Genomic DNA, 19697 nt, shown 5'->3' on the forward strand with positions numbered 1-19697 from the left:
TTTTTACTTGATCTAAATATTTGGAACTTGGTTTGTTGACTCATTTAGATGTTTGATATTACAAAGTACTCGTGACATATATATATATATATATACATACATATATATATATATATATATATATATATATATATATATATATATATATAGGTATATATATATATCAAGAAAAAAGCCAGAAGAGCCAGGTTTATTTGAAAACTGAAATCATTATAAACGCATCCTTCAGCTGAAAATAAATGGTTATGTGATTTCAACCTGTTTTTTTAACTTTTCACACAACTTCTTATGAAATTAACTAACTCGAACGCTAAGTCATTAATTTTAAATTCTTTATAATTAACCATGTAAGTTTACATTCACAAATATATGCAAGTTAAAAATATACAAGTACAATCGCGTACAAAATGTTTATGAATATTTCTTTTTCAACACACGAACCGTAATATTTGTGCGAATTAAATCCAGAATCTGCGCAAACAGATATGATTATACAATAAACAGCCTTCATATAACACAATGTCTGAGCACCGCATATGTATAATATGATTTGCGTAACAATGAAAACAGGTCCCCTATCTCAATGTAAATTTTGCCGCCCGCCCGCCCTCCAAGTGACGTCACTAATTCCAAAAATAATATTTACGTAATCACAACTTGTGAAGTAGCCAATTGTTCATATACAGGATGATAATTTATAGGTGTAAATAGCTTAAAAAGGTGCATATATTTGCTGCCAATTAATGATAATAAAATTATTTTATAAAAAAACTAGCTGATCCCGCAAACGATGTTTTGCAAAAAAAATAAAGTTTTTAATTAACAAATGTAAGATAAGGGTTGATCGTAGAGGGGTGATAATTTAGGTTTGTATGTATTTTTGTATGCTGTATCATAATAAAAATTAAAATTGTAATTAAAATTGTCTAAAAAATTAAAAATAAAATTTAGGGGTGGACCACCCTTATCACTTAGGGGTATGGAAAATAGATAGTAGCCGATTCTCAGACATACTGAATATGCATGTAAAATTTGGTAAAAATCGGTCAAGCCGTTTCGGAGGAGCTCAAGTTCGAAACCGTGACACGAGAATTTTATATATTAGATGTTACATATTTCTGAGTGATCACAAGTCAATGTCTTTGTAAAACATTTATCCCTATAAACAATCATCCTGTATAAATGTAAGAAATAATTTAGCGACAGATATAAAGTAATAAAAAGGTGAGCGTATAAAAGTTGAATCGTAACACGGATTTCTGTGCTAAAGTAATGGATCCATTTCATATCACCCCACAATTTCATAGAAGAAGTGGGCGTATATTACACCGTGGGATTACAGACGCGACAAATGTCGCCGCGGATTAAACGGGTCAAGTGGTGCCGTGTCACGTGCGGTGCGAGAGGGGGCGTGAATAGCCGGCCTTACCCCGGATTAAGATGATGTGAAGATTTTTTTTTTAAATTGAATAAGAAACTCGTCGCAATCTAAGCTATATCTTTTATGTTTTCTGTAACAACCTTTATTTAAACTCTTTGTCTTGCATCAATGTGGTAGTTACATTATATAGAAATATATTTTTTTCTGTATGCCTCAAAATATTAAACCTTCAATTTTGAGTAGAAAAACTTTATTTTAAAATTGGACAGTAAATTATTACAGATATGAATTTATAGATCATTTTCAGTCAATTAATGTAAGGTACATAATATCGGATTGAAACTTGCGATCGTAAATCGCTAGTTCAATCCTAGACCAAACAGAGAGTCCCTCTGTGTTTGGCACTAATCGGTGTAACATAACTCCTGAAGATGCCCCGTGGAGGGGTGAAACACGTGTTGAGTGGTTTAACGGTGGTAGTTGTGTGATTCGCATTGTTTGCCGCATACGCATTTATTAGCGGACTGGCGGGATGTGCACTTTGTTGCACGACCACCACTGCATGTGCGGAAGTGGCTAAATATTGGTCTTTTTCTTACTCAGGATGGACTTCCGCAAGGTAACGCCTGATTCTATTAAATATAATAACCTGTATAATTAATACAATAATTTATAGAACATGAATATGACATATGAATAACTATTAAATGTTTATAAATAGCATAAGTGGGTAAGTGTAAGTATTGTAAGAGATATAATTTGACATATAGGGTGAGTAATAAACCGTACGCTTTTTGTGAGCAAACGAACATGAAAGCATTCGAAAATTAACTGCGCGTATAGGAAAATGCGTTGAAAGCAAAACGCCAGTCACCGCAGACGTGGACCATTAATCAAAAGTTGTACAAATTGCGGATCGCTTTGTACCACTTTTCGTACACTCCTTGCACTGTACTCAATTATTTCAACTACATATATTTTTATATTTCGATATTCGTGTGTTGTACATGTTTCTCTACCACAAATTCAGCCTTTGAAGTCACAGGCGTTTATAGTAAAGTTCAACTACCTTCTAAAATGGTTCTATGTAACCACGAACCATGGTGGAACCAATGAATATATTAGTGAACAAAGCATTGCTTGTAAAAACACAGCGCTGGAGCAATAGTAACTAACTAACAGGAGTCTCTTTCCAACGTAGGAGATAATAAAAGTTAAATTTCCGTTATTCAACATTGGATCCTTTAACAGAACTATTATCAATCGTATCATTATTTTTTGACCTATCCTATTTCTAATTCTACTCTTCTTCTCATGGTGTTGTAGTTATAAAGAAGAAGGAAGAAACTCCACAATAAAACACGTTTTAATAATGTTTAACAATACAGATTTATACATATACACTTTATCAGATATAGCCTAAATGAAATCAAAATAATCAGGCGACATCACTGCTAAGGATTCTTGTCATTATAATATTCGATATATGAATAAGTTTTTTTTTTATAATGAGAGAACGACTAACTTAGATATCATGTTTTTAATGATTCCATTCATCTTTTTTCATAAGTTTTCAAATACTTCGTAAGAGGTTTTTATAAAAAAATGCTAATAAGTTCAAAAAATTATTAATTATCAGAAAATACAATCACTTTGCAAACTTCTAACAATAAAAAAATCGTTACAGACGTTGGTATTAGAGAAAGTAATCCATAAATATTATAAATCGTGTTTAAAAGAGTAGAGATAGTAAGAAAACACACGTCGAGGTAATTCGGAGCATTACACTAAATTTTATTGCTTAATTTGCAAACCGTACACTGTAATAACGTATCCTACACACGTTTCGAGAGCTAAGTCCCGCACTAAGCCCCGTCGTCATCGCATTTGTTTAGTACACGTGTACTTCTTAAGTGACGACATTAAAGTTAATCGCATGTTCTTTAGTAATACGTACTGCTGTCTGTATAACGTAAGTAATAGTATTTAGGTTAATTATAAAGTTACAGTAGTAGTAGTAAGATTTATAATGTGTAATATTTATTTTTCTAAGTAAGAAAAGGACCAATATTTAGCCACTTCCGCAAATGCAGTGGTAGTCGTGCAATGAAATGCACCGCCCGCCAGCCCGCTGATAAACACGTATGAGGCAAGCAATGCGAATCACACAACCGCCACCGTCAAATCACTCAACACGTGTTTCACCCCTCCACGAGGCATCTTCAGGGGTTATGTTACACCGATTAGTGCTAAACACAGAGAACTCTTACTTAGAATGGACTTCCGCGAGGTAACGCCTGATTCGATTAAATATTTATTTTTCTTTATTTTCAGCTCTTCGCCCACTGCAAGATATAAGCCTTACTCAGAAATCGCCACTATGACCATCCTGTGATGTTCACATTCAGTGACTTTCTGCGATTTTTGCTATGATGTCGGTTCATCTAGTGATGGTCTACAAACATTGCATTCATCAGCTCGTGTTCCCTTTCAGAGAACCTTTCAGCTACAAAGGCCACAGGTTCAACGAGCGATGTGCCTAGTGCTACTTCAGATGAGCAATTCTTCGAGCTACGTTGGTGTTCCTGCAGCAAGAACGCGTTCTAGATCTCTCTTTTTTTATCAACGGCTTGGACAAATATCGGTAAACGTGCACCCTTATACAGAATGTGTTACCTCCACAATTCATATATTAGTGATATCGATATATTCTCGTGCTCTCTCGTATCTTTTAAAAAAAACAATTTCGTTCGAAATTATTGAGTACATACAATGCAATTTAAACCATAATTTAAATATATAAACCATAGTCTTTGATACCTGTTTAGTAATGTTATTGTTTTTTTTTTTATTGTTTGACTATAAATCATTATATGATCTCAGTGAGACAGTTATAAGGTAACAACTGTAACTAATGTTATATTTCTCAGCTTCTAAGTTTGTACTTTCTTACTGCCTTTTTTTCCATATTTTTAATAGATTTATTTACTTACTGCCTTAATAAAGTAAATAAATCTATTAAAAATATGGAAAAAAAATTATTAACACACTCTACGGACCTCCTCATTTCTGAGCATAGTTCTCTGCATTGCTCTCTGAGTGACTTTGAGCGGCCTTTTAAAGACCGTCGTAAGTGACCATATCACATACATCAATTGACAGAAAAAATGTAATATAAAATGTATAATTTTATAGCTTTTATATCTATTTACAATCACACTATATAATATCGAAAATTCTCAATAAATTATTTAATGTAAGTAATGTTTTCACAGTCGGATATCAAAGAAATATGACTAATTGGATTAGTAATAAATCCACTTCGTAGACTTTCGTAGCACCGTAGATGCGTTTATCTGATAATCAAGACATTTACGTAACTGTCAGATTAATTGTGACCTATTGTGCTGTTGAAGAACAAAAGGGGGGTAGGCAGGGATTTAGTAGCGAGCAGGGATGGGGCGGCACAGGCCTGGCGTTTTCCATTCATTAAGTTTCTATTCAAATGATTACACTAAGATTACAAGGGTCTCGAGTGAAATTCGTTAGAAACAATTATATTCAATATTGCGATTCGGAAATTTGAAAATTTAACACAATTATGAACACTTGTTATATTATAGATTATCAAATTATGGTATTAGATAGTTAAGTGAAAGTAGGCAGACCGCATAGAGAAACGGATCGCCTTAAGGTTCCAGGAGTAGAGACTCCCGATCGTCAAGCACAGTGTAGGTCTACCCAAAAGACGGCCTTATTAACATCCACCCAAAAGGCGGCCTTATTAACACCCACCCAAAAGATGGTCTTATTAACATCCACCCAAAAGACGGCCTTATTAACATCCACCCAAAAGGTGGCCTTATTAACATCCACCGAAAAGACGGCCTTTTTAACATCCACCCAAAAGGTGTCTTTATTAGCATCCACCCAAAAGACGGCCTTATTAACATCCACCCAAAAGACGGCCTTATTAACATCCACCCAAAAGGTGGCCTTATTAACATCCTCCCAAAAGGTGGCCTTATTAACATCCACCCAAAAGGTGGCCTTATTAACATCCTCCCAAAAGGTGGCCACATTAACATCCACTCAAAAGACGGCCTTATTAACATCCACCCAAAAGGTGGCCTTATTAACATCTACCCCAAAAGGTGGCCCTATTAACATCCATCCAAAAGACGGCCTTATTAACATCCACCCAAAAAGAGGCCTTATTAACATCCACCCAAAAGGTGACCTTATTAACATCGACCCCAAAAGGTGGCCCTATTAACATCCATCCGAAAGACAGCCCTATTAACATCCACCCAAAAGGTGTCTTTATTAACATCCACCCAAAAGACGGTCTTATTAACATTCACCCAAAAGACGGCCTTATTATCGTTTATTATGTATATTTATATATATTAGTTTTCAGGTGATATAATTTTGTTTGAATAAAATGTAAAATGTACCAATGTAACCCAAATAAGTATTAAAATCTTTGGTTTCCGAACCAATGATTTATTGTTTTATTGTAAGACCGAAAAAGTTTTCTTATACATTATTACAATACTTAACAATGCGAACTGTTCATGGTACATCCTCCCATAGATACCTCTGAGGTAGGCCTATACTTTGAGTCTATCGGCTGAAACAACGAAAATAAACCTTATTTCCTTTTCCACTTTAATACATCCAAGTGTTCACATTTGTACGTTATAAGAACAATATTAAAGATCCCAGTTTAAAGGGAATAATATTAAATTCATTTCCTTTCTAACGATACAAGTTCTTTAAGATTTTTAATGATAATTTTCACATGGTCTCTTATTTAGAGAAATTTATTTACTATGATTTTTAACAATTACAGTGTAGCAAGCGGATCATAAAACCATAAAAACGAAGAAAGTAATTAAAAAGAATACTGTAATAAAATAGATGAGAATAAATAATAAAAAAAATGTTGTAATAAAATAGAAAATAAAGGTGCCAACACATTGGAGCGGTGCGGTTAAATGCACTAGTTGTACAGCGGCTCGCCTCCTGTGACAGCGGCCGAATGGTTCCAGTGACGTCTGCGAGAGATCGGAAGTGGACAATTTTGATAGACGGGTAGAAAATTAGCACAGCATGAGATGGGTTCGAGTGTGATACAAAACGTCAAACGATTTTAAAATAGGATTTTTGTTTCTAATCTATAACTCCATGTCTAGACACATTGCAAATGTGATTTAATTCATGTGCGTTGAACGGGCTATATATCTCTTTTTATATTATATGAGATCTGAATTTTGAAGATTCATAGTCTAAAGCAGTGATTCCCAAAGTGGTCTATATCGACTCCTAGGGGTCTATGACAACCTGCAAGGGTCTACATCAGCAAAAAAATATTTGGGGGTCCATGAAATGAAAATGGGGGTCCACGATAGTGGATCTCAACACATATACTGATAGTACCTATTTATTTACATCATACTGTCTTTTAATATCAAAACATTTACATTATTTATAAAAGTACCTATGAGGTAAAAATTTATTATATATGTTTATGAAATTGTGTAAGTTGTAGGATGTTGGTATTCGCTTTGTGGTCGCAATACATTTTGCTTTGCTACCTTGCACTGACTTGTTCAATTCGTCACTATAAATACGAATGTGGGACAAATACGTTTATTCGTTTCCTGAATCTTGAAAAGGAAAGTGCTAAGAAAATATTAAAAAAAAATGTATAAATTATCACGTGTTTTTACTTTAAGTTTTTAAAACTAAACTTCACTACAGTTAGAAGTTTACAGAAAATCAATATCAGGTAAGTAGGGGGTCTACCCAACACGGAAAAACATGGCAAGGGGTCTACGACACAAAAAAGTTTGGGGAGCTCTGGTCTAAAGAAAGTACCATAGCTATATGACGTCTAAAGTACACGGCTACTAGATTCGAAAGGTTCTATAGTTGAGACCACGCCATTTTCAGTTTCATAGTATCTCTATAATACAGACAGTCTACAACTGGAGCAACGCTAACATGGTCAAATTTATGCCACATTTTAGAGAACATGCAGCGGAATTTCACCAAATAATTCCACCATCTCCTTTCTTCACCCACACTATGAGTTTTGTTAATACATTTATAGTGCAAACAGCTAAGAAAAAATAATCGGCGTCATTGTTTCCAGACAATTATAACTTAGGAATCTTTAAGACAAGTGTGAAAAGATTTTTTCTAGGCAAGCGTGTACCATTGTAGACCAGTCATTGTAAAATCAGGCGAGACAGAAGTCAAATGCTTCCCCCATAAAGGTTTTTTATGGCCCCCGTTATTGGGGACCTCTCCTTCCACCCCTTATTTAATTGGGAACAGGGTTTTGTATTTCTTAATAATTTTCTTTTCACTAGAATTTTTATTTTCGTTCTCGTCTTCCATAGTACACAATATCTCTTTTTCCTCCTCCTATCATTCTACAATTCCATCTTCCTTTCTCAATCATTCCATTCCTTTTGTACATCCTCAAACACTTCAGTTATCCATTTCTATTACAGTATCACAGTTTTAATTGGTTTAATTATTTTCTCGTGTACATCAATTTTATCACGGATTTATTTTACAATCTATTTTAATAACTTTACAATGTTTTATCCACCTATGTTTTGTTCCTGTCTATTGCGTATTGTGCAACTTTCCTAAATAATTTAAGGACGCACTCTCTTACATCCTTTTCCATTATAATGGAGGCAATAAAGGCCTATAAAGGTTTAAAAGAAACTCATTGCTGGAAAATAATTAGCAGGCTTTCAGGCCTCATCCAATTGGTACTTTTGTATATCTCTTGAGTAGGCCTATGTCCATGAGGTTCTGTGGCTGTAATTTTGATGATCAAAACAAATGATTTATTGGAGATTTTTTTTAAATAAGGCACCTTCTACGAGGACCCCTCATACCCCCCTATCTATTGTAGAACAGAGATAATAATATTTTTTCGCGCTCTTCTATTTTTCCTACTATGATCTTTCATTCCTTTATTTTCTTTCTTTCACTTTCATATACATTTTTCCATTTATTCGATACCATTCTTTCATCTCCTCATATCTTAACTATTACAATTTCTTTGTTATTATTCTATATCAAATTTTCGATCTATTCTTGGTAAACATTTTTTAACGTGTTATTTTATTTACTTATTTATTTACTTGCCTATTTCTCTAATTTTATTTACATTTTTATCACGTTTTCCGCAATCGTTCTGCACATTTTGAACCGTTGGTCTGACTTGCTTGTCTTTGACTAGCGAGGTTGTAGAGTCCTCACTGATACGTTAGAATTATGGGAAAATAAAAAAAAATTGTAAAATTTTCTAAATTTGAATGTTATCCCATCACCGTTAAGGAGCGGTGAAGAAAAACTGCAATAAACTTATGTGGGTTTAAGTATGTACGCTGTCGAGATTGCTTGGATTCCAACAGTGGGAATCAAAGCAATAATTAGTTTAGTAACAACGATAACTGCAATACCAGGACTCCATATATGGCTCCCGTATTTAAATACTTAACCAATACTTCTTTTGTATCATCCTGTATATATATGATATACAGAGTGATTAGTTATATGTGTAAAAGTTTAAAAGGCTGTCAATGTACGTATTCGCTGTTTATTAATGTAAGGCACACACTATTGACAATGGTAAACCAGTGGCACAAGACTGAGACTGCGATTTCTCGGGTTCGATTCTGGGGATACAGTATTAATCATCCTGTATGTATATGATATACAGAATGATAAGTTATAGGTATAAAAGTTTTAAAGGCTGTCAATGTACGTATTCGATGTTCATTAATGTAAGGCACACTATTGACAATGGTAAACCAGTGGCACAAGACTGAGACTGCGATTGCTCGGGTTCGATTCTGGGGATACAGTTTTATATGATTGACACTCTGTGTAGTAATCATATAGGATTGCTAATACTCATAAACAAGTTCCAGAGGATGGTCAGAAGCGTTCTTGCACATACCACACTGCAATCGCCAACCTAGCTGCTAAGTGTGGCGATAATGGTATATTGACCTATAGATATTTTTACAAGAGGCTTATGCCTTGCAGAAGGCTTTCATGTACTGAAAGGATTACGACAAACTATTTTATTTGGACCGATACAAATTAAAATTAATTATTGTTTATTATCTGTGCCTGAAAATTTTGTATTGGCAAAAATTATTAGTCTGTTGCATTTAAAAAGAAAGCCTTAATTGTTATAATACATTTCATAGTGTTAAAAAAGTTTTAAAAACTATAAAGATTTTTCCTGATAAGTTTTTATATGTATAACAAATCACCTGTATATTTTTGATAGAGAGATAATTACAATGACAACGTCAATGTTAAATTTAAGATGTATAAAGAATCTATTGGATCAAATACAGATGACTGGCACAAGGGACAACAGTCCGGGAATTCAATTAATCATGTCTCCTTATCCCGGCTATTGTCTTGACCGGCTGGCCTTAGTCCGGGTGATAAGGGCGCATTGTCTGTGTCCACGTGAGCGAAGTCTCCCCAGGTAGTATATTAAGCCAATTCTGAATCGAGGAAACAATGTTTTGTTAAGACGAATGTGTTTTAGTAATGTTACTTAAGCAGCTAAAAGGCGCACATACATATATATATATACATGTGTGTGTGTGTGTGTGTATTTACGTATATTTGTTTTTCTATAAATTAGAAAAAGTCCTGGTGACCTATTAACTGTATACATTAAAAAAAAAAAAAAAATATATATATATATATATATATATATATATATATATATATATATATATATATATATATATATATATATATATATATATATATATATATATATATACAATCAAATAACACATATACACACGCATATATTACACACACACACACATATTTATATATATACATATTACAGAAATAATTATAAAAAATATATAGGAACGAATTGGTTGAATTGGATACATTAGAAAAAATGTGATAGAACTGAGATATATGTAGTGTTAGGAAAATAATAAGAAAGAAGTAAATAAACTAAATTTAAAATCTATAAATTCTATGATAAAGCATAGAAATAAAAATGAACCATATAAACAAATTGTACTACCTGTACTTATTCGTTGAGGGAAAGCTACGTAAGTGAAATGAGGTATGAAAGGAATAGAAAGAATGAAATTGAACGAAATTGTGATCAACGAAAGAGGAATGAATAGAAATTAGAATAAATTTAGTGAATGAATTATTATTGTAACTGTTATCCCTGTGTAGGAAAGAGAAAGTACGAGAAGCCCCAAATAGAAGGGACCATAAAAATAAACTAGATAAAGTTGATAAGAGTTTTAAAAGAACAAAGCATTATTATAATATCAGTAATAACTTCAAAGCTGTTGAAAATCATAAAAAAATCTTATTGAAAGAATTTTTAATTTGAAAATAGAATGTGAAGTGAAAATATGTTGAATATAACTTGCATCATTTTAAAACTAGATCTTCATATAATTGCAACTTCGGTTTATCGTTTCCTTCGCCTATATAAATCGGTGTCGCGAATTTCGTTCGACGATTTCCCTCAAAGGGAATCGACAGTTGGCGCGATATAAAGTCAACGAATCGATTATGTTCTTACAATTATAAGAAATGTTTTTGAAGCATCTTTAAGTTTCAAACAGTTCTTTTAATGGTATCAGGCGTTACCTTGCAGAAGTCCATTCTAAGTAAGAGAAGGACCAATATTTAGCCACTTCCGCACATGCAGTGATAGTCGTGCAACAAAGTGCACCGCCCGTCAGATCGCTGATAAATGCGTATGCGGCAAACAATGCGAATCACACAACTGCCACCGCCAAATCACTCAACACGTGTTTCACCCCTCTACGGAGCATCAGTGCTAAACACAGAGACTCTGTGACGCAATTATCAGCACCATAAAACGCTTTGTCTTGCTAAATCAACATTAGGTTATTAATAACTTTTGTAACTATTGATATTACTGTTTTAAAGCTTTTACATCTATATACAAACACCCTGTATGTATACGATAATGAATATGTTTATTAGAGGCAACTAATAATGTACAATAAACAGTTGATTTCTAATTACATGTCAATATTGATTAAGTTCACCTTGTAATGCCTTGCCAAACTCAATTATTAACTGTCTTCATTAAATTTCATGTCGAATTAATGTAATAAAGGAAGCTTATACCAATTATATTATCTGCAAGATATCATTCTTTATAGTTCATTTGCGTTAAGATCGCGGACAATCACTGTCCGTCGATCTAAATAACGAAAACGATCTAATTTTCATTAACGAGTTGTTGCATTTAAAATTATGTCATAATCCGTCGAGATAAGATTGTCTTTCTAGAGAATGTAGTGATGAGTGTCGTTAGACCTTTCTGGACTACTGCAAAAAGGTAATAGGATAAACAATAAAAATAATTAAATAAATAAAAATAAACACTAATAAACAAGAGTGATAAAATAGCTGATAATAGAAATGTAAGTTAAGTGGCATATAGATAGTAAGGAAATAAATAAAAATTAAGAATAAATACATTTCTAAACAAATGATAAAAATAATAAAAAGTTTAAGTATAGAACTTTAAAGGGAAGGCAAAGGGAGCAACGACGATATATGAAAGGAAAGTGAAAGAAATGAAAGATATTATGAAAGAAATTAGAAAGACATTGAAAAGAACGAAAGATGAGTATAGTAATGAAAACAAAAAGACAAAAAAAATTGTTAAGGGAATAAAGATCCTTTGCTTCCTTAATAGAGGTTGAACGAGAGGCTACAGAAATGACACTATTAATACTAATGAAAAATATCGGTTTAATAAGGTCCTCATAGAAGGTCCAAGAGTAGATATTTTGTAACGACAACTCCTGATATCCACGATATTTGGGCTGAAATGCTAGTAATGGTGATTATATATTCATATTTTCATCACCAACACCCGTGCAGACTGAACCTTAGATAGCAGACAGCAGGTCAGTTGTTTGAAGGCTTACAATAGGACTAGTTGAAAACGATCAGCATAAAGCGTCTTTCACAGAAATTAATAAAGTCTTGAGGGTAGACATCCAAGGCTGAGATTATCGTGTCCGTGGTTCCCATAGAACCTTAAGGCATTAGCGGCGACATGTATATGATCTGCATCAGGTTGTTTCACGTCAATATAACACGGATTTATCCTATCTCAGTTTACATCAGTTCTGTTTGTGATAATTCTTTTTTTAAATTTAGAAATTTCAGAATTTCTCCGTTCTTTTAAGTTGTTCTTCACTATCGTACCTAGAATTTCCGTCCATAAAAATTGCAAATGTACAATTAAAGTATCATATGTATGTAAATAATACATGCATATGAATATATGGCACATATGCGAAAACTACATTTTTTTAAGTTTTTGTTTATCTATTTGTTCCGGATAATCTCTGAAATGGCTTTACCGATTTTGACAGGACTTATACCGGCAGGTAGTTGATATAACAAGGAGTAACTTAGCTACTTTTATTTTAGAAAAATTCTCAAACGACTAAAAAACTTATTTTATTTCACGCGGACATAGTCGCGGGCACAGCTGGTATAATATCAAAATAGATTTTGTAACAAAAGTCCATAGACTATTAATAACAATTTGTGTTAGATATACCCTGTCCAATTTCATCTTCGTTCAATATATATTATTTCGATTTGTCTTATCTAATATTAGCATAGCATTGTATGTATACAGGCTTAGTCAGATGCAGAGGCCTTGCCGGAAATTAATGGCAGATTAAGCCTGCAATAAGGGCCTAATTGAGGTCTAGATGTTGGAAGGGTACAAATGTTTCTTGTAGAACGATCCCTTGTAAAAGTGAGTAATAGAACACAGTTTTGTTTTTTATTTGCGGCGTCATAGTTTTTACAATAATTCAATATCATGAAATACTAAATTTTACATTCATTCATACATGCAAACTGATAGATTTTCTTTGCGAGGCATAAGCTTCTCCCAAAGGCTTTAATTGTCATTGGTCTACCTCCATGTAACAGCAACCTTCTGAAGGTTGCTGAAAGACGATGGATGCAGGCAGTTTCTTTCCAGTCCTATTGGAAATCCATGAGAGTGGCCTATGTTTAGCAGTGAACGTCCTGACACTGAAATGATAACCGATATTATGATTTGACCTGATATTGCGATTAGATACAGCCTTCGTTGGTAAAACAAAAAGACCTTTTAACTATTCCCTAACATTCCAACATCCCTAGTTTGTAGCATTAGATATATATATATATATGTATATATATATATATATATAGATGTATAAATATATGTATGTATCTATATATATATAGATATAAATATCAAAATAATCTTTTTTTAAATATTGTTTGTCTGTTCTGTCTATTTGTTCCAATTAGTTATAGAAATATTCTTTTTGTCAAATTCTACACAGGCAAAAGCGCACACACCATCAAATATGATATCAAAAGTTGATAATCGTTATTTCACCTGATATATATTGATACGAATATATAAAATCTGGTTGGAGAAAGGTCAAGTCGGAGAGAGCAGTAACGACGTATATATACGTCGACAGTCACCGGATTTTCTTACCACCAGACACTCGTCACATTCATATCTATATATTTTTATTTCATATAATCACAACGTCCCTAAAAAAAATAAAATGAACAATGTTTTATATTATCGTAACGGAATTTTAGGTGCCTATATTTATAGCCCAACGAATTACGCGTATGATAATATCGGATCAACATAATTAATTTTCTAAAACGTGACTTTATTTGTGGAAACAGAAAAGGTAGAGACGGCTGTTTCGATAACATCACCGGACATGTGTTATTACACGCTTCGCTGTGAACCGGGAAAGTTTTAATTATATTTCTCCTCTGTTGATCGGTCTGGACTGATCGCCTGGCCGATCATGTTTTATTTAATTATATGTGCAATTTACTATATAATTAGTGTCATTTGAACCCATCTATTAGATCTTACCACTTCTACCTTCATATTTTCCCCCTAAACACTTCTCCACTAGACACCCAATCAACTGTAATAAGGATGATATACGTTTTAAAGATCCTTACACCACTATATGTAACTATGGAAACAAAAAGCCTACCAGCATCGTCAGTTATAACTTGAAAGTCTTCAAGACAAGAATAAATAGGTTTTTTCAAGGCAAGCATGTACCATGACAGACCTTCGCAGTCGAGTTATATATATTAGAAGGACCGGAAAGTAATGTCGCTTTCTTAAGTAACATTTACACGACTACATTTTTTACAAGTTTTTATTTCTGATCAACAATATATTCACCTTCGTTATCAACAGCTTTTTGCCATCTATTATAAGACGTCTTCAAAGTACGAAATGACCTACTAAATGATTATCGAATATATAAGCCCGCCAGCTCGCTGATAAATACGCGTGCGGCAAACAATGTGAAATACAACTATCACCGTTAATTCACTCTACACGTGTTTCACCCCTCTACGGGGCATCCTCAGAAGTAATTTTACACAGACCAGTGCCAAACACCGAGTGAACCTCACTCGGTGTTTACCAGGCAGTGCACTTCATTGCACGACTACTGCTGCATAGCGGAAGTAACCATATATTAGTCCCTTTATAACTTATAATATTTAAATAATTTGGTATTAGTATAAAAGTTTTATTTAATAAAAAGTACATTTGATGACAGAACTTACTACCCCGTGGTCTTCAGGTACCCACAGATGGGAAAGCGCAGCGTGGGACGTCCATTTAAAAGGTGGACAGGACGTTGTTAAAGTCATTGAAAGATGTTGGTGTATGCCGCTTCTATTTCGTCTTTTTAAAAATCTGAGCAAGAGGCCTATATCCAGCTGTGGTCTTACGATTGAAATAATGATGTGTTTGGACTACCTTTATGTATATATAAATATATAGTATAATTTCAGAATTAATAAATCTCTGATTTATACTCAGTCATAAATGAACTTCTAGTAAACTGATGGAAGATTATGAATAATGTAAATTGCTAATTATTTCCAGTCCATATATTGATTTACCTTAACAAATCAACATTTACAATCATAAATGTACACGTACATTAAATCAATCAGCGAATTTGTAAAAGGAAACCTGACAGAATCGGTAGTCGCTTATTGTAGCGAGCGTTTGAATTCGACCTCGTTGATTCGTTTCAAACGGACGACTTCAATTCTATTGTTTCGTTTCAAACAACATAATCAGGTCGGGCGATGTGAATTAATATAACGGAATGTTATTATATTTACGGTTGTTAGATGAAAGTTTAACAGATTTGAATTTTCGTTTCTTCATCAACCTCTTTCGTATGAATATCTATAATGTTACGAAATATATATATATATATATAATGTTACGAAATATATGCCCTGTTGAGTTTCAATTTGAAAGTATAAACTTGAATTGTGTTTAGTAAAAATGTGAGAATAATTTTTTTTATTTATTTTTTGAGTTTAGCCAGAAAACAGATCACAAGCCGGTGGACGCGGAGTAGGTAGATCACCTACTAAGTGGATCGCCGACATAGTCAAGGTTGCGAAAAGTCGCTGAATGGTGAAGAACCGGTCACCGTGGCGTTATTTGGGGGAGGCATATGTCTTGCAGGGGGCGTCCATCAGCTGAAAAGAAGAAGTCAGAAATATATATATATATATATATATATATATATATATATATATATATATCCATGACGTCACATTACGTTGATTTTGGAGCCCTCACGACACTCGATTTTTTTTCTCCGGGTATACCTTAAGAGCTGCATTTACGCCAATATATCGACGACTAACGTCCATTCTGCTCATTTCTGCTATTTCGCGAGCGAAATGCAAATGAGTTTGCAAGAATTTGCGGTCTATACTCTAGAATGTACACTATTGTAACTTTAGATGACATCATTTAATAGACTGTTTGGCACTGGTCAGTGTAAGTCATTACTCATGAGGATGCCCCGTGGAGGGGTGAAACACGTGTAGAGTGAATTAACGGTGGTAGTTGTTTCGCATTGTTTGCTGCACGCGCATTTATCAGCGGGCTGGCGGGCGGTGCACTTCATTGCACGACTACTGCTGCATAGCGGAAGTAGCTATATATTATGCCCTTTCTTACTTAGGATGGAATTCCGCAAGGTAACGCTTGAATCTATTAGATATAACTTAATATCCCACCCTGTATATAGACATAAACACCGGTAGCAAAAAATATCTTTTACCGTAATTACAAATATTTAGATTTTTTACGGTATCTGGTTATATTATATGTCTCTCCATTTTGATATTCCAGTAACAGGTCGCCATGATATAGTAAAAGTCGTTGATGTGTTTAAATCTTAAAAATCATGTCGATTTCAAAACCTAATGTTTAATAAATACACAGTAAATAATATATAGTTATGTAGTAACAAGTTATAATTATGTAGTCAAAAGAATATTATTAGCGGTCGGCATTTTAAAAGTGGTAGATGAAGGAATAAAGTGAATTAGGACTGACCGATAGATCTCCGCCATAGAATGGATGGATGACGAAGGTCTCGTTGCCTATATGGATGACACCAGAGACTCCATTGCAGGTGTGGAACGCCGCAGAAGCGCCAGGATAGTCCTTCACCGTTCCATGGTAGTAGCAGTGTTCAATTTCCTGTGGAATAATATTAAAATTTAGTAACTTTTCTTTATATATTAATAATTTAAATATCTTCTACCACTGTTAAACAATAGCACGACTCAATTTACTACTAGCGCCATCTATCTGCCCCATTTGAACTAAAATAGTTCCGTCTGATATTTATAGTTTTTATTTGATCTATTGCTAAAATCTTTAATAAACTTTAATATTATCACAATAAAATAATTCAATTTAAGATACTATTTCGCTTATAATTGCAGAAAAATGTCAACGAAGCGAATGTGACGACATTCGCTTCGTTGACATTTATGTGAGATAAAAATTGGAGGGTAGTTGACAGTTATGTCAACTACCCTCCAATTTGAAAATACAGAAAATATTTTTATTTAATGTATGGAAGACAGCTTATGATGAGTCATTATTAATATAGAATAACATGTATAACGATGTTATATTAAACATATATGTACGTGTTGCATGGAGTTGAAAAAAAAGTATTTTACAAAATATTTTTTTTTCATGCAGGAATTTTTTTCAGTAGACGTCCATCGGCTGAAAAAAATAAAGAGATTTCAAAGTGATCATCTTGATGGTTATTGGAAGTAGGTGAAAGAACCTAATTAAAGCCTTTACATCTGAAACCTAAATTCTGGTTTTATATAACCTGTTACGATTTGATTATTCCATACAATCGTCAAATATCAGATTCTTTTTATAAAAATATGTACGACAATTAGAATTAATACTTCAGAGTTTTAATGGGCAGGTAAAATCAGGTTCCCCCAATCATAATGAGGTCACCCCCATTAAATGTCATAGCAGCAAAAGAAAAGGTGGGGAAATTCAATAAAATATTTTTTTCTCTAAACGAGCAATTTTGTCCTGTAAGAGACCTCCTAATTTGTCGCTCACAAGTATTGCTTCCTTTTCGTGTGGGGCTATGAAATGAGCGGTGCCTTAAAGGAAATATATTGGGGTCACAAGATAAGCGATTTAATTTTAATTTAATGTATATAAAATAAATAAAATTAAAATGATGTTATTTTTTATTTCATAGAGACCTTAATGAGATTTTTGATTAAAATCTTATGGAAGAAAATATTGATTTAATTGATTGTAATTGTCCGGTGTAATATAACACACACACACACACATATATATTTATAAATACACACATAAATATCCTTGAAGGCACTGCTCATTTCCTGGCCCTACATGAAAAGGGAGTAATACTTGTGAGCGACGAATTAGGAGGTCCCTTACAGGATATATATATATATAAATATATATATATATATATATATATATGTATATATATTTTTAATAATTAGCCTATCACAGCAAGGCATAGGCCGTCACCAAAGATTTTTATGATGGGATATACCATAATCGCTATCCTTGACGGACCCTAGACGGGTTAGCGATCGCCGTGTGGTATTATGGTACGCTACTGTACATCATCTAGAAACTTGTTTATGAGCTGTGAAGGTATAATTGTTAGGTATAATTTCTGGTACGCAGAGGACGTTACTGTACACATCATTTAGAAACTTGTTTATGAGCTGTGGAGGTATAAAATTGATATACAAAGTGTGAATTATAAAAGATTGTAAAATGGAAATCGAATCCGCGATCTAAGTTTGCAAGTCTCAGTCCTCAACAGCTGGGCTACCGGTGCTCAACATATAGGAAATATCAATGAGTGGTTTATTTTTGTGTATCACAAACATGGGTAGCAACAAACTTATATGGTTTTTTATTCTATTTTATAAGATTGATCCGAGAATCGACGATCGCATGTTCTCTACCGTTGAATTTCCACAGGTCATGCGTAAAGCTTTATGTTACATTTTTTGATATTAACTCACTTTAAATTTGCTCAGTGGTTTGCACGGAGAAAATAGCATTCTTTTTACTGTTTTATTCGCAATTTTTCTATCATTTCTTTCTATAAGAACTTTCAAAACGAAACGAAAATATAATAACAACAAAATATCTTAACTATTTAAAAAGTTCACTTTTATATCGAGCAACATTTTTGAAGAATATTTTGTATATATATTTCTAATGTCTGTTTAGCAAATGAAATGTCTTAAAAAGAAAAGGACCAATATTTAGCCACTTCCACACATGCAGTGGTAGTCGTGCAACAAAGTGCATCGCCCGCCAGCCCGCTGATAAATGCGTATGCGGCAAACAATGCGAATCACACAACCGCCACCGCCAAATCACTCAACACGTGCTTCATCCCTTCACGGGGTATCTTCAGGAGTTATGTTACACAGATTAGTGGCAAACACAAAAACAAGCTCTATGTCTGAAAAACTTTTTGTACAATGTACTTTTATAATAGTATCACAGATAATATTTAGATTTTATTGCTAGTTTCAAAGTAATCATAAAGGTACGTTTTGGTTTAAAGTCATACTTTAAATTACTTATATAGAACATAGCACACATCATAAATAGTTAAAAATTAGTTACTTTCGTTTATTCTTTCCAGATCTAATGCACTAATACCATCGTAAATATGTTGAATAAATAATTTTAAAATTTTAAAATTTGAATTTAGAATTCGTATGAATGCGACACAAGCTTTCGCATTAAAATCAGTTATAAAATAATGCGAATATAAAACCCTTAATT

The 19697-nt window shown here is 33.3% G+C and overlaps 1 protein-coding gene across 1 annotated transcript in view; it reads right to left on the minus strand.

Moving 5' to 3' along the window:
• The window catches only part of mmd (mind-meld), a 514304-nt gene that overhangs the window by 109315 nt on the left and 385292 nt on the right, over positions 1-19697 (minus strand). The window contains exon 8 of the mRNA XM_068773325.1: positions 16917-17063. Within this exon, the coding sequence (XP_068629426.1) occupies positions 16917-17063 (147 nt within the window). The remainder of the gene's footprint in view (positions 1-16916; positions 17064-19697) is intronic.

The sequence above is a fragment of the Battus philenor genome, unplaced genomic scaffold, assembly GCF_028537555.1.
Source record: "Battus philenor isolate CCGP_79_NKW_IND1 unplaced genomic scaffold, ilBatPhil1.0.hap1 SCAF_6, whole genome shotgun sequence".
In the NCBI taxonomy this organism is placed as follows: domain Eukaryota; kingdom Metazoa; phylum Arthropoda; class Insecta; order Lepidoptera; family Papilionidae; genus Battus; species Battus philenor.